We start from the raw sequence: 17,057 nt of genomic DNA, 5'->3' as shown, positions 1-17,057 counted from the left end.
ATATATATATATATATATATATATATATATATATATAGTGTCTACAACACTACCTACGACTACAATCTCCATCGAACAAGAAAACCATTATTTTTAGCTCTTCACAAAAGAAATGGGGAACAAGTGGCCTTGGCTTTGGAGGAGAAAGCAATTTCTTCCTTTCGGTTTCTGAACATTCTTGTTTTCTGCTCTGCATTCCATGTGACTCAGAGCTGTACATAATCTTCCTAACTGGTATATACTGTAGACATTCCTGGGACCTCCCATTTGCCAACAGGATGGGATGGCCTCACTTGCATGATGGATGGAGAAGTCTATTTCAGATTCCTTTCACAGATCCTCTTTTTCAGATATCAGCCTGAAAGAAGATTTTTGTGCTGCTGTAGGTTTGACAACTGAACCTTTCTGGCCAACCCTTTCTGAACCACTCAGAAAGGATAAAGGCTTTGGGAGTTCTTTAGGAGAGCTCAAACTATGAGTAGTTTTTACATGAACACCCTTCCTCCTTTTCCTTCTCTCTGATCAAGTATGGTTTTCTTTTCCTTCTTCCTCTCACCACAGTGCTTGGGATCAGAATATGTAAACATTGACAGAAACAGCAGCTCTGTGTCCATTTAAGCATGTTCCCAACTGGTCAGTCTCCATCAGCAAAGCAGAACCACTTTAACTCCCTTGCTCATCCGGATCTCACTGGGTTTTCCTTTGTAACTTAGTATCCCCTTTACTTTGGCCTCCATCTGCAATTTGAATAGGGGGGGAAAGAACACAAAAGAACAAAAATATAACTTAAGAAAAATAATATTTTAATTATGCAAGTTATACTCATGAGCTGCACATTACAGGATAATGAGCTGTATTCCCACCGGACAGCCTTCAGAACAAACATTATTTAAATACAATGAACTTTTGGAACTCACTGCAGTATTTATAGAACCAGAACACAAACTCTATAACTAGATTCAAAACCAGAGTAGACAAAAGTTTGATCAAACAATGGAGATGAGATCTCTTATATGCAAGACAGCCTAAAATCCTTACTATCAGATGCTAGAACTTGATATAAATGGACATTGTTTCATTTCCCTTTTTCTGACCTTTTATTCCAGTTCTTTCTAAGAAAGGCCCAAGAACTGCAGGTGATAAAAGAGCTCAACACAGTTTGACAAATCATCTTTTTTCTTCTGTCTTCAACTCTGAACAACATGCAATGCAATTATCATCTGAGCTGGTGTTTCACTTATAAAAACTAAGAGCGACAAAATTATTTCCATACCTGTATACGTTTGTTGCAAGTGAGCAGGCAGAGGTGTGTGAGACAGTGTTGCTGCATGCTGCCCTCCTGGCTGTAAACCCTTCAGTAAATCTGAAGTGGCACAGACAGAAGGAAGAAATCAACAAGATGCAAGTACCAATGGATTCAAATATAGCTTCACTCATTTTTGTCCAATATAAAAGATGGTCTATTAGGCATCTATATAGTAATAGCTAGCGCTTTAACTTGCAGATTAATCTATTCTTAAGACTATACTAACAAAAGACAATCCATTTAACATTTTATTTATTTATTTAACATTTTATGTGATATTAAAATTTACTGATCATCTGAATAAGTTTTCTGAGATGAATACTAGATATTTGTCCAGCCTTTAATTGTTAGTGTTTCATATTAAAATTAGCATAGTGCCAGTTTTACCATCCAAAAAGGAAAGTATGCATATATATGTGCAAACACATCCATTCACAAATATGTCTCAAGGAAGTCTGACAGTTATGAAAAAATCCTTCTCTATTAATTTTGAAGCATTATATTTCCTTGCCATTTTTCATCCAAAGACAGTTTTCATTTAAAGGGATGTTTTGGGCTTGGACGGCAACAAAAAATCTAGCCTCACTTACTTTGAGTCAGGCTGTGATGGAAAGCTGCTGAGGTAGATCCCGAGGTGGTTGTCACTCCAGCGGTGTCTGTTCCAAAGCCAAGTAACTCCAATGGGAACTGAAAGGGCATGGTCACAGGAACAAGGCTACCCAGCATCCCAAAAGGAGCCAATGGAGCAGATGTCACATTCTGATTGGTTACAGACAGTGATGGTGTCATGAGAGTCAAAGGTGAAGCATTTGCCAGCAATGATGCACCTGTTGTTGACTGTATAGAGACAGATATTATTTATACATCTGTTATTATAGCCTGAAGCACATCCAAAAGTAAGACTGAGGCTTGGATCCTAATCTGCTATTCCATCAACTTAATAGAAGTTCCACTGAAGGAGAGGGTAATTTTTGTCAGTCTCCTCCTCCTCTTACATTTCTTCAGATACTGTTCCTGGGTGTCCACCAACCCAGGACACAATTTCAAGGGGAACAGAAAGCTGCAAATAAGAGTGTAGAAGCAGATAATTTGCCTTCTTCTAGCAATGATTCTGCTTATGCTACTTAGGTTCCAAGCGTAAGAACTACGTGTGTCTAAAGCTCTGCTTTTATTAAAACTTGCAGATAATGGCTCTACTTTTGTTGCTGTTTCCATAACTGTCTGATAGCATCACACTGGGGGGAAATTTTACAATACTTTAATATTTGCCCTTTTCATACTGTTTCACCAGAGACATATTTGTGTTCTGTCCATCTGTTTTTAAAACAACTTCTGAAGACATTTCAGCTTAGGGAATAAGACAGCCACAACTAAGAAATCAAAGTGTGTGTGTGTAAAACAAAGCAGTTCTGCAGCAACTGCAATTTATTATAGCCGTCAGCCAAACCCCACCATCCAAACTTGTTCCTTTCATCCTAAATGTAGAAACAAAACATCTGAAAGTGAAATACAACAATTTATGAAAATGTGTTAAAATTACCAAAATATGTGCAATTCATTCCTCTTAGCCAGATCACCTTCCCTACACTAAACCAAGCTCACTCATCTTGGACCAAACCTAAAGATCACTTTCCATGAAGGAGAAAGGAAGAGCCTATGACAGTAATTGTAATCAAAAATACTGGAATGGTTTACTAGCTGAATGTAGCTACTTGTTTCTAAAACTCTTTTAGGTATTCTTTATAAGCAACATAAATATACAAAGTACTAGAACACAAAATCCTAACATGGAATAGCGCACATGTGGTACAATCCAAAATAGGTTAGATATGTCTACAACATGGCTCTGAAACTTGTGCGTCAGTACAGAACCAAAAACAAGAAAATTACTCTTTTATGGTAAAATATATTTCAAGGGTAGGAGAGATGCTAGAACAACCAGTATGTGAAATGAATGGCAAGAAAATACTTTGATGGGACTAAAAGGCTTCTCAAAGATGCTTTACAGAAAGGGAAATGATAAAGGGGAACAGCTGCCAGAAATCTAAGTGCAACGATGAGCAAATGCATACCCATGCACTAAACAATTGTGCAGGGTGCTCCTGCGTTTATTACTAGCAGCCCATTCCTGAACCTTCGGTGGCCGGGGACGGCGTGGCCGAGGCTCCACTGCGGCACCTCCAAAGCTGTTCCCCAGCCACCAAAAGGCTTTAAAAAGCCTTCGGAAGGTTTTTTTTTTTTTTTTATGGGGCATTTTGCCCCATTGAAAACAGCAAGGCTGTGCCAGCAAAAAGCTGGCACACCAACGCTGTTTTCACCATCGGTGTACCGGTGTGAAAGGGCTCAGGAAGCTGCCTACTGGCAGCTGAGCCCCCCCCCCCCGGCACGCCCCAGGAACACCCCCAGGACAGCACCGTGAGGCTTTGCGCCAGTGGGACACCGGTGGAAGCCCCAGCTGGCATCCCTGGGTAGTGCTGCTGCGGCAGTGCCGGGAGAATGGCGTCCAGGTCCCCCTGCCAGCCTCTGTGCCATCCTGGATGGCATAAGTGGCATGGGTGCCGGCGCAGGGGGCACGAACGTTGGCACAGCCCCTTCCTGGCCTTCCAATGACTTTCATCCTTGAGGCTCAGGAATGGGCTGTTATTGTAAGATCTCTAATGCCCCATTTCCTAATGAAGGACTCATTTCCTAATGAAGGACTCACAACAGCCAGTGTTTGGGCTCCAGAAACTTTATGGATTATTAGTCAACATATCAAGTGTTAATTCACAGGTCAATTTTCAGTAATGTCAAGCCATATATTTTCTTTTTTATACTGGTTCTGTTGACCTCTTGTTCTAAGTTTTGATGTAGGTTGGCTCTTCAATGATAAAAAAAGGATACTGACCCCTGGGCTACAAGTTCCACTGGATTTCAATGCAAGTTAAGATACACCTACATTCTCCTGTTAGCACCCATGGTCAATGCCAGTTCAAAAAGCCTACTGATATCACAAGCTCCGCCCACTATTAATGTCTGCTATGAAATCCTAACATCTTCCCATTATTATCTTTAGGAGTCAGCAAAATAATAGTTTCAGAGTTTATCATAACAGGAAGAAAATCTGTGGCAGAATGACTGTTCTCAAGAATACTCAGTATTGAACTAAATGGGGGTGTACCACTTTAGAGCTTCCAATAAATTAACAAAATTAGCATGGTGTCAGGAAAAACTAGTTCTGGGTTAAGTGAAAATAATGTGTGTGTGTGTGTGTACCGTCAAGCTGACTTATGGTGACCCCATAGGGTTTGAAGATGTTTGCATTGCCTTCCTCCATGTCACGATCCTGGTGTTCCTTGGAGGTCGCCCATCCAAATACTAACCATGGCCAACCCTGCTTAGCTTCTGAGATCTGATGAGATCAGGCTAGCCTGGAGCTAATCCAGGTCAGGGCAGTGAAAATAATACTGTTACTATAACTGTACTAATATCTCCTTTCATGTCATAATTAGCAAACGTATTTTATATTTCCTCTGGCAGTCTTGTCTAGGGATACTTGAGCAGGCAATTACATACGCATTTTGGCTTAATGAAGTTAAAGCATGTACATAAGATATAATTAGGCCTATCACATTTCACATACCTGCACACTGGCTGGTATAACTGTAGACCCTGAGGCAGAAGATGGTCTATGTGGAGCAGACAACTGTTTAGTAGCACCCTGTGTTCCACTTCCTGCTGCCCCAGAGAGATTAGTCCTGCTAGCTCCACTTGTATTAAGGTTTCCGCCCCTGTTGACAGGTACATTCATTCCAACTCCACTCAAATTATTTTTGCCAACAGTTCCAGAGGCAGAAGAGCTGGACAATTTTGAAGGGGCCTGAGGGTTCTTTGCTGGTTGAAGGCCTGAGGTGCGATTAGAGGGCAGTAAGTTAAGTGTAGGGGAGTGCCTACTGACATTTACTCCACTGGGCTGTTTATGAAGGGAATTGCTGCTGGAGTGACTACTCTGGGATACTAGTGCACTTGAACTGGAAGAACTGGGAGATGACGTGGGCTTGGGTGTTGGAGTGGATTTGGATGATGACAATTTAGGTGATGTAGTAGGCTTGGGAGTTACAGAAGGCTTGGATGCTGTGGGCTTGGGAGAGGCAGCAGGTTTGGGGGAGGGAGCCATGGAGAAAGGAGGCTTGAAACCCTGGGCAGAAACCTGCGATACCATGGCCTTGGCTAAATAGTTACTAGAGGTAGAGGTACTGGACATTGTCCGAGACACAAGTGGGTGAGCCATTTGAGAACTACTTCCAGAGGTGGTGTTAGGCAAAGGAAGGCGATATACTACTTGCTTATCTGAAGTCTTGGTAACTGGAGATGAACACGACAGTCTGGGATTGCTACTTAATTTCACAACAGAGTTGGTTGGAGATTTACTAAAAGTTGCTTGTAGAGGTGACACATATTTTTGTTGGACAGCTGACTGCTGGTGAACCTTGGTTATTTGTAAGGTTGATGAGCCGCAACTTTGGCCTTCTGAAGAGGTTATAAGGACAGTCGTCTCCTTTGGCCTCTGTGAAGCAGGGGTAGTTGTGGCTTGGACCTTACAGGAGGAAGAAATATGGGCCTGCGAAGAGGAAGCAGCTTGAATTTGGCTTGACCTCTGTAATCCTTGTTGTAGAAGTTTGGCTGGCAAGGGCTCCAAGGAAACCTTGGGGTTCTGAATTGAAGATCCAGCAATAAGGCCTGAAGATATACCAGTCTGAAGCAAATCTTGGGATTTCTTTGGTACTGGTGCTGTGTGCCCAGCTATAAGACTTGAGGAGTGTGGTGTTTGAACAGCCTCTACCTTTTTTGAGGATGATAGAGGTAACTTGCTCATTATACTTGCTAACTTTTCTTCTCTCAACCCAGGCCGAGGTCTTGAAGTTAGTGTTTCTGCAGAGGTTCCAACAGGAGAATTTTTAGCTCCATTGTTAATAACAGCCAGAGCATCAGAAATAGAATCTAATGAAGGTGGATTGAAGGAGAGGTCTTCATCCAGTGAGTCATCCAAGCAGATTGTCTCTGGAGTTGGGTTACAGCTAGAACTAGCCAGAGCACTGACAGGTGTGGTGGTACTTGAAGCAGGAACACAAGATGAAGTAAAAGGGGTAGAGATTCTCTGCTCCTTCTTTGGACTAGTGTCCTAGTGGAGAAAAAAATAAAGTTAAAATGCTTTTCCTAAAGCAGAAATAATTTTCAAGCAGTGGTCACTCTGGAAGTCTGTACTCATGCATAGATCTATTAGTGTGATTTTATTTAAGATGCTATCAAAATATTGATATTGCAAATATATTGCTCATTTGCTTATTAAGCAAGTTCTTTCTATTAACTGCTGGTAACACATTGTTTACAAGAAAAGCCAAATATGAAATGGATTTTTAAAACAGCAAGATACTTATAGTTAAGAAGAGAGAACATCTATTCCCTATATGTATCAGGCAGCTGACCGGTATCTGCTCCAATCCTATCACAAGCGGTGCTGGGGTGGGGAGGAATACAAAGCACTATCAGGACTATGGTTGGGGACAATGAGCTTCCCTCACTAAACAGCTGTTAACGCTTCAGTCCCTCTCCTTCCCCTCCCCAATAATCTTATTTCTCCCCAGAAGGGATCAGACACTACAAGGGAACTCAGCTGAAAGGAAAGTGGTCAGGAAAGGGACTGAGAAAAACTGACAGGCGTGGAGAGAATTCAGCACTCCACACCCTTTTTCCTCTGTGAAATGTCATTGGGACAAACCAATGTTTCAATTAATTCCTGCTATCACCTATAATTTGGGCTAAGAAAAAACACAAGGGAAACAAATCCATGTAATGCCATTTAGACCCACCTCTAGAATGTTCATGGCATAACATGTTTGCCTTATTCACGGACTATTTTTCACATGTAAAAAGTAAAGCGATAGGGCCATGGATTGGTTGAGGAGCACTTGCTTTGCATGAAGGTTGCCCCAAGTTTAATCCCTAGAATCTCCACTTTTAAAAGGATCAGGTAGTAGGTGATGTGAAGGACTTCAAACTCAGCCCCTAAGAATTACTGCCAGTCAGAGTAGACACTACTGACCTTGACAGAACAATGGTCTGATTCAGTGTAAGGCTGCTTCATGTGTTCAAATAAACATTCTTTACTGTATCAACCTTTGGTGATAAGCACTATAAAGTGTTCTAAAATCTTAAACATTAACAGAGATTCCAGTCAGCTGTGTTGGTAAAAAGAAGTTCCCCAAAATTAAAACGATGCAATAGCATTTATTAACACTAACCCAAAAGATATCTAAATGTATGCCAAGCTTTCAGGTTCTCCAGAACTCTTCATTAGGCTGTATATCAACACCCCTCTCCAAAAAACGGGGGCAAGAGAAGAGGAAAATTAAGTATTTTCTCTGCATCCTGTATATAATTCCCTGCAGATTTAACAGGCTCTGGGTAGAGATAGTCTCGGAATGCACCTGTGACATTCTGGGAAGGAGGCAAAACAATGGGAGCCTCCAATTGTAAATATAAAACAAGTAACTTTCTCTCCTCTTCCTCGTTTTTTCAAACATTCAGCCCTGTGATGTGTCTTGAGCTTGTTGGCTCAACTTAACAAACATTATTAAATATTTTAGTTTAGGATTAATCATCAACAGTGCCATGAACCATCCCAGTTAACATTTCTCATATAAAGGCTATGGAATTTACTTAATTTGTCAATATTGCAGTCTCTGGGCTGGAAAGTGGTAGCATTGTACCAAATGTTGCCATTTTTAAAATCGGTAGGAAACAGTGGAGTTTCCCAGGTACATGCTCTCAAGTGCCCAGTTACAATTACATTCAGTATACCTGAAGGACCGCCTAATCCTTTATGAACTTGCCCAACCATTACGGTCACCTTCATAGGCCCTGCTGCAGGTACCCCCGCCTTCAGAGATTAGATGGGTGTCAACCTGGGAGAGGACTTTCTCAGTCATGGGAACAAAGCTCTGGAACTCTCTCCTCAGGGAGATTCATCAGTCCCCTTCTGTTGCCGACTTCTGCCAGTGGGTGACTTTTTGTTTCGTTTGGCTATCCCTCAATCGTCCCTCCTTCCTAATCAAAGTTTGTAATGTTTTGTATGTATTTCACCTTTGTTTTGTATCCACATTGTTTTTTCATTGTTTTAATAATATGTGTTCGGAAGGAGGGCTGATTCTAATAGTTTTAAAATGTAATTTCATCATGTATGAAATTAGTAGCCCTTGTAAGGACAGAAAGCCAGGACACAAATTCTGTAAATAAAAATAAATGAATATACAAGCTCCTGAAATGTATGATCAGTCTCCAAACCATTAGCTATGGAGCAATCCCCACTGCAGGAAACATTTCATGAGGACATTACTGCTCAGCAATTTTCCACTTTTTGTTAGAAAGTCTTGAGAGTCCTTGAGCAAGCCACTACCATTAAAAATAAAAACTATGAAAACAATTGCTCTGCACAGCTTGAGGCGAACCTTTTATTTCTACACCTTTTCTGTGATTTCACTACTTACCTTCACTTTGGGTTTAGGTGCCAGAATCACCTTCTTTTTTGCCCTAAAGAAAAAAGGCACAGACCTATAATTAGAGGGCAAATCAATAATTTGTGTGGGAAAGAGCTCAACTACCATCAAAGACTTTAAATCCAATTAAAAGTGTATTGGCCATGAACATAACACCAATTGCTCTCTGAGTGTAGAGCAAACATAATCAGGAAGAAAGCAAAATGAAAATAATTTGACTGAAATCCATGGGAATTTCTGCACACATAGGTACACACAATGAATGCACCCAATTCTGCCTCCGTCCCTGCTTCTCAGACTCCCAAGTTAAAAAAAAATTCATACAACATTGTAAAATGTTTTTGAACTTTTGTAAAGCATTTCAGAAAAAAGTTGAGAAAAAAGTCAGGTGTTTTTATGTGGATTGCAAGCATGCTCCGCTCTGAACCTTAGCTCTTTTGCTGAAATAGTCTAGTTATAAGAATGAAAAAGGATGTGTTTACTTACTCTGTCACCTTTTCAAAAATGGACAAGATGACTTACAAATCAAAAAAGCAAAATATGAACACTACAATACAATTAAAGTAAGATAAATTCTAAACTATTAAAAGAATCAATCACACCAACAGCAGCAGCAAAATAATTATTGAAAGTCCAAAGAGATTAAAAGACACCAATCAAATAAACTGAAAAGGATTTTAAAGCAAGTCTTCTCCTTGAAGCAAAACACAGCTGACTGAGAATGGCAAACATCCCTTAGAAGGGTGTTCCACAATATGGAAGCTGCCACTGAGAATGCCCACACTACACGGTTATAAGTCAGTGCTTTGGCAGGGAAAATGTTTGAACTATACCCTGTGACACAAATTCTGTTTCAGTTGAGTAAAGCAGCAACACTGGTCAATTACCTGCCATTGTAGGGAAAACAGCATTCTGGAAATTAATTCATTAGCAATTCCAGTATTGTGGTTGTAAATATGCTTAACATTGGAAATAAAACTATTTAATGTAAAGTGGCATGCTCCCTGAAATCCTGCTCCATCCTGTGGATGCTTGGGAATGGGGGAGGGTCTTGCTAGAACTCTCCCTTGAGTGGGAATGCACAGGATCCAGCTTTCCGTCAAAGTTATTTCACTCAAGGAAAGCTAAAGCAGGTATTCACATATGAATGTTACAAAACACATTGGATCAACACCACCAGAATAACAGGTCACACTTAAGCCACTGAATTTGTAATCTCATCACAAACAGCTGTTGTAAACGAACAAACAAGTCATTTTATGACAGGCACAGTTAGAGAAGGGCAGATAAATCAAAATATATGTCTTGATGCCATACTCACGGAGCAGATGTAAGATGATTATGAACACTCCGGCTTTCTTTAAAGAGCATCCTGTAGGAGAGGGAAAGAAAACCATTCAACCCTATCAACAAATTACTCCAGAAAAAAAGGTCAGATAATTTGATTTCCATAATTGTTATAGTTAAGAAAACCCACTCAGCACAACCATGCAAATAAAAGATATTTTAAAACTGAACATCTTTAATCCTCAGTGTTGAGAGATAGTGGAGTATTGGATGAGGATTAAAAAAAAACCTTATTCAGATAAAACTGAAGTATTGTGGTTGGAAATAAGGCAGATCTAGGAACAAGAATTGCTGTACGGAATTGCACTCCCCCTGCAAGTTCTGGTTCACAGCTCTGAGGTGGCTTCTAGATGCCAGCTGCAGCCATTCCTGGAAAAAGTAAGCATGGCCATGATCACATGTACCTTTATAACATCCAGATCAGATTACTGGGAACAAATATTACTGGGAACAAATGGATTGTTGTGGGTTACAGCATCTGACCAGGAAGACCCTGGTTCAAATCCCCCTGCAGCCATGAAGTTGGGTGAACCTGGGACAATCACACTCTCGGGGTTACCGCACTTTGTATTCCCAGCGATGTATTAAGAGTTTGAAAATGTTGTAAAAAACATCGCTTTAAAAGGGTTTTTGGATACCACGGCTTATATAAATGGTTGGAAAACATCTTCACAGCTAAAGGGGCCAAACAAAGTGCAAACAGTATTTTTTATAACGTTTTCAAACTCTTAATACATCAGTGGGAATACATAGAAAGTGCGAACAGTATTTTTTATAACATTTTCAAACTCTTAATACATCGCTGGGAATACAAGTGTGGTAACCCCCTCAGTCTAAGCTTCCTAACAACGTTGGTTTGAGGATAAAATGGAGGGAAGAACCATGTATGCCTTCCTGAGCTCCTTGGAAGAAGGATGGGATAAAAATGCACTAGCTAGATAGGTAGCATGCTCTATATGGGGCTGCCCTTCAAGAGAGTTTGGAAATTTCAGCCAGTGCAAAACACAGCTGCAAAGGAAGACGTCTTTAACCTATAACCTGATCCTTTGACTGGAGATGCCACGGACTGAACCGGAGACTTTCTTCATACAAAACTGCTGCTTCTTACTAAGCCACATCCCCCCAGATCTTTTATATATTTTTTATCTCACTGTTTTATATTTTAGCTTACTTGCTAGCCCACTGGGGAAAGGAGGCCTATAATAATTTTTATTTCTGTTTTACCATGATTTTAAACAACGTAACCAGCTTTGAGTCCTTTTTGGAGAATGGCAACTTAGAAGGGTCATAAATAAATTTTAAACAAACAAATTAAAAAGGCAGAGGCTATCTGAGAGAGTATGAACATACCCTTTTCACAAAGAGTTGTGTAAGTTCTGGCTAAAAGTTATTCCTTTGGATTTACCACAAAGTCCAGTTTCTACCAGCTATAGGCTATTTCTGCTCCAAGATAAGGATCAACTTTGGAGAGAATGATGATATACCCTGGAGGTATGACCTTGATCCAACACTGTGGGAATAGGCTCCACCCAACCTCATTCACCCCCGACTCCTTTTCCAATCAGTGTGTCTAGACTTGCTGAACTCTTCCAGTTTAATCCATTTAAACAACAAAAAGTCATTTTCTCATTAAATGCAGGAAGAGAAATGAGACCTTTAGTAGAGAAAACGGAGAAAAGAACTCAAAAGGACATAATTCTCACCACCACTCTGATTTTGCATTGATAGCAGTTCTTCTGACCCTATACTTTACACTGAAGCAGATGTAATCAGTAAGAGGCTTGTAGTATTGCGAACACATTGAGCTTTCTCTTTAAATGTACACTGGACTGTACCATTATTGACAAACTACGGTAAATGCTGCCATATGCTACCACCTGGCTACTCAGATGCTGTTGCTTTTCTCATCTCTGTCTTAGGGAATCAAGCATCCCATAGCTTGATGCTTAAGAACAACTACATCCATCTCTGCTACAGGACACTTTCTGTCCCAGCATGAAACAGTCACCAATAGCAGCAAAGAGTCAGCCAGGCAAACAAGCAAGAAGCGGGCGGGGGGGGACTTTCTAAGGCATTTTTTTTTGTCTGCTTCCTCACCTGCTTCGCTGCTGCCACTTCTTACAACAGAGAAGCAAAGAGGTCCATAACGGACCGCCTGAGATGGCAGAGGCACAACCTCCTCCTGTTTACAGCAAAATGGTGTCAGAAGCTCCACTCCCTAACAGTAGGCAACAGCAGCAAGGATGGGTCAGATAACCACTGGCTTCAATTAATATTAGGGTTTGATTCAGTAATATGTTATAGTTGTACATACCAAAGTACATGTTCTCTCTCTAGTGTATGTCTGATACACAGCCTTAGAATGATACTAAGCTACAAATCAAATCAGTATACATGCATCTCACTATGAATCATCACACAGATGTACACAGATGATTTTGGACCACCCATCCCCAGGAGGAAGCTCTCTTTTGTCAATCAATATATCATCATTTGGTGTTGCTAATGGAACATGCTCAAACTTGATAATCTTATCTGCTATCACAATTTGTCTAGCATCAGGAACCAAGGAGACAGCTTGCACTATTTCTGAATCCTTTTCTTGTGCTTACATGGTACGTTTGAATGTGCCACTGTTCAAATCCTTTGGTCCTTGTATTAATTTTGTAATCCAAAGCCTGTTAGACTCACCATTTCATAACTGGCCACAGTTATCCTGTTACGTCCTTAGTACATTCTCAGTAACATTTTCCCACTTAGATCGTAATCCTCCAAATGTTCTGCATGGTTGCTATTCAGATAGCAAGGATAAGAATGGTTCAAAAAAGGGCAGCTAACAGCAAGATTGCCAGCTGCCTTGCTACAGCAGATGGCCCTGGGAACAGGTACCTAGAGGCAGTTTTGAGATGGGTGACAGCTATCAAGCTGAAATTTAATCCTGACAAAACAGAGGTGCTACTGGTATGTGTGTGTGTGTGTGTGTGTGTGTGTGTGTGGCGGGCGGGGGGAGGGGGAGCCTGACCCAGGAACTGGGAAGTTTCTAGTTTTGGATGGGGTTGCACTCCCCCTAAAGGAGCACATTTGTAGCCTGGAGATGCTGCTGGACCAGGAAACCCTGTTGGATAAACAGGTGGCAGTAGTGGTGCCTTTCATTGGCTATAGCTGGTGAACCAGCTGCAGCTGTTCCTGAGCAGGAAAGATCTTGCCACTGTATTGCATGCCCTGGTAACATCTAGATTAGATTACTGCCATGCGCAGTATGTGGGGCTCCCTTGAAGACTGTCCAGAAGCTTAAGTTGGTACAGAAGGCTGCAGCCAGAATACTGACTGGAGTGGGTTGAAGAGACCATATCACTACAGTCTTGTTCCATCCTCCCAATTTGCTTCTGGGTCCAACTCAAGATGTTGGTATTGACCTTTAAAGCCCTATACGGCTTGAGGTCAGCATACCTGAAGGACTGTCTTCTTCCCTTGTGAACCTACCTGACCACTCTAGTGATCTTCAGAGGCCCTGCTTTGGTCCCATGCCATCTGATGCTAAATAGGTGGCAAGCTGAGAAAGGGCCTTTTCAGTTGTAATACTGAAAATTTGGAACATTGTAGCCAGGGAAATTTGTCTGTCTCCCTCTATCATTGTCTTCCAACTGCAGACAAAGACTTTTTATGTGTTTATGTTTTATTTAATTGCTTTAAATATATATGAATACTTAGTACACACACACGTGTGTGTGTGTGTGTGTGTGTGTGTATATATATATATATATATATATATATATATATATATATATATATATATATATAAAAATATATAAAAATGCCTGAAATGTTCTGTTGTCTGAAAAGTTTGACCCTTTGAGACCCTGAATTGGGTGGAAAGGCAACACAGAAATGTTTTACATAAAATAAAAATGTATAAACTCCATTGTAAACTGGAACAAAGTGAAGTTGTACAAGTGCTCCACTAGTTTGCAGAGGGTTTTGTGAATTGTATGTAGCTTCCTTTGATTCCCATTATAAAAAGCAATTTTTTTACTGTTTGTAATGATACATAAATTGACATTTCTGTACTCTTCTTCATACTTTTGTTATGTGACAGTCATCTTATCAGTGGGTCTTCTTAAATGTGTAGAGAAAAAACTTGAATCAAGTAGGCCATCATGATAGTAGGACCCTGTGATCCTACTGAACTAGTTAAATATGGAGAATGGCTTGAACCAAAAAGTCTTGCTCAGATTTGAATACAGATCTACTATACTGCTAAACATCTTTTTGTCATTCTGTGCAAGCAGCTAATCAGGATTAGCATGTCAAAGTATGTATGATGTATCTGCTTCTTGTGTGTGTGGGATTAATTAATATTAATAATTAATCAGTCAAGGCAAGTGGGGCAGGTAAAAATAGCTACCTGTCACAACAAACAAGATCCTTCCTTGCTGACCAATGTTTTAATTGCTTTTTTTGTCTTTGTACATATTTTAACTGTGTTTTTAATTTGTTCTAATGTGTATTTGGGGGTGCTGATTTTAATGGTTTTAAAAGGTGATTTTATCATGTATGCTTTAAACTGCTAGCCATCTTGGTGGCTCTTGTGAGGGTAGAAAGGTGGGATACACAGTTTGTAAATAAATGAATAAATAATAATAAAATTCCTTTAATGGAATGCCACATGGCTGACCATTTATTGGTCAGTGCCTTAAGCAGGGGCTAAGACATGCTCAAAGAGAGACACTATGCCAGCATGCTGTCATGGAAATCTTAGGGTCAGTTTTAATATAGTTCAAAATATACCAAAAGGGCATTTCTCCATCAGGAAATCATAGTAAAGAAATCCATGTACAGCATTAAAATACTGTCTAAAAGGGATGAAGAGACTCAAGATCACAAACTTTATTAATGACAGCATAGTGCCAAGAGATTTTTAACTATCCTTAAGAATGGGGTAGGACTTTTATTTTAACATGTATGTGGGTGTAATGTTGAATATCAGAATATGCAGCAGTTACTTTTGAAGAAGGAAGCAGTTCAGAACATTTTACAACGTATTACAACTGTTACACCTTCTGCATGGATACAATTTTTTTTTAAATCATGATGGTAAATGCTGCTAATTTCAACATTTTCTGAGAATATATGCTTCCATGCAGAAACATATTAGCAGAAAACAGCTTATTAGGCACAAAATATTCACTGCATCTCAAGTGAGAAATACACACAATTTGAACATTCAAAGGTTTGAGAACTGCATCATCATGATCAGAACAATTTACATAGAAGTTATATTTAAGATGCTAGAAACTGTCCTGCTACTAAAGCATAGTTCACATACTTAAAACTAAAAAATTGAATGCCTGCAAACAGAACTAATTATGCAGCTGGGATTTTTGATCACAGAACAGAAACATTAATGTACAAAATATTGTCGAAGGCGTTCACGGTCAGAGTTCATTGGTTCTTTTAGGTTATCCGGGCTGTGTAACCGTGGTCTTGGTATTTTCTTGCCTGACGTTTCGCCAGCAGCTGTGGCAGGCATCTTCAGAGGAGTAACACTGAAGGACAGTGTCTCTCAGGGTCAAGTGTGTAGGAAGAGTAATATATAGTCAGAAAGGGGTTGGGTTTGAGCTGAATCATTGTCCTGCAAAAAGTACCAAAGGTAATGTGCTAATCATTGTCCTGTAAGTATCAAGATAATGTGCTAATGACGGTGTGGTATTTTAATATGGAACCATTGTATCCTGAAGTGATCTGTTAATGTGTGAAATCCAAAGCTAATCTGCATGGCTATTGTTGACTGTAGTCTTTCTGACTATATATTACTCTTCCTACACACTTGACCCTGAGAGACACTGTCCTTCAGTGTTACTCCTCTGAAGATGCCTGCCACAGCTGCTGGCGAAACGTCAGGAAAGAAAATACCAAGACCACGGTTACACAGCCCGGATAACCTACAAGAACCATTAATGTATAGTTTGAGACTTGATCAATCTTTAGCAACATCTTGTTAAAAGCTAAGGCAAGTGCACAACATACGAAAAGCAGCAGAGGAGCTTCCTGGAATATTTTGTATTTAAGTGGTCCCCTGGAACACACACAGAAGTATTCAACAACGTGTGCTATTTTCATTAGCTAGAATCCCATCTATGTCTTTGCTATAATATGGCTCATATAATCCAGAAAACATTTAATTTTTTTAATGGAGCAAATCGGACAAATGCTACCATTTTTCTAGACCTTAAAGTGACTAAAATGTTATTTATTACGCATTTGATACAGCTAGTAATGGACTGGTTTTGGAAGTATGACTATGCTGCTTCTGAAATTGTCTTTAGATAGATACAGTAATTAGTACTGAAGTCTGATTTGAAAAGGCATAGAATACATCCCTTGAGGAACATGGTATACCTTTTGAATTTTTCAACATAATACTATACGTTGTCAAAAGGAACACAATCAGTGTTGTGGAATTTGCAAAGATATTTGTATAACTTAAAAAAACATTCTGGTACCAATGCAGCTGTAATCACAGACAACAGCTACATATTATGGGTCTCAGATGTGCATCCTCATTCACAGCAAAAGATATGTCCAGTCAGCTCAATGGGACTCAGGTGAACCCACAATGTGGACAGGGATGGGGTGTGCATCCACAAAGACAATGCCCCCAGAAAGCTGTTATCCACAAGTATCTTGATAGATCAGGGTGTTATCTTTAACACTAAGGAATTTTAATATTTTCTCTTTTCCTGCAGAAAAATCAGGAGAATGATACTTTAAGTTACAAAATTTGGTTTAGGTCATCTAAGGATGCCAATTCACTCTCCTCAAACTCTTCACAACCTCTCTTACCTAAGCTGAAGTCCTGTGGCTTGTCT

The 17,057-nt window shown here is 40.0% G+C and overlaps 1 protein-coding gene across 1 annotated transcript in view; it reads right to left on the bottom strand.

Annotated features, from left to right (window-relative positions):
• Positions 1-121: 121 nt before the first annotated feature.
• Positions 122-17,057, bottom strand: part of UBN2 (ubinuclein 2) — a 46,346-nt gene continuing 29,410 nt past the window's right edge. Inside the window, exons 12-17 of the mRNA XM_056847187.1 lie at positions 10,163-10,213; positions 8,833-8,875; positions 4,929-6,467; positions 1,897-2,143; positions 1,274-1,363; positions 122-737 (exon numbers count right to left, since the gene is read on the bottom strand). Of these exons, the coding sequence (XP_056703165.1) occupies positions 688-737; positions 1,274-1,363; positions 1,897-2,143; positions 4,929-6,467; positions 8,833-8,875; positions 10,163-10,213 (2,020 nt within the window). The 3' untranslated portion in view covers positions 122-687. The remainder of the gene's footprint in view (positions 738-1,273; positions 1,364-1,896; positions 2,144-4,928; positions 6,468-8,832; positions 8,876-10,162; positions 10,214-17,057) is intronic.

The sequence above is a fragment of the Euleptes europaea genome, chromosome 3 (assembly GCF_029931775.1).
Source record: "Euleptes europaea isolate rEulEur1 chromosome 3, rEulEur1.hap1, whole genome shotgun sequence".
Lineage (NCBI taxonomy): Eukaryota > Metazoa > Chordata > Lepidosauria > Squamata > Sphaerodactylidae > Euleptes > Euleptes europaea.
The sequence above is the reverse complement of the archived record's forward strand: the minus strand, read 5'-3'. Positions and strand labels throughout refer to the sequence as shown.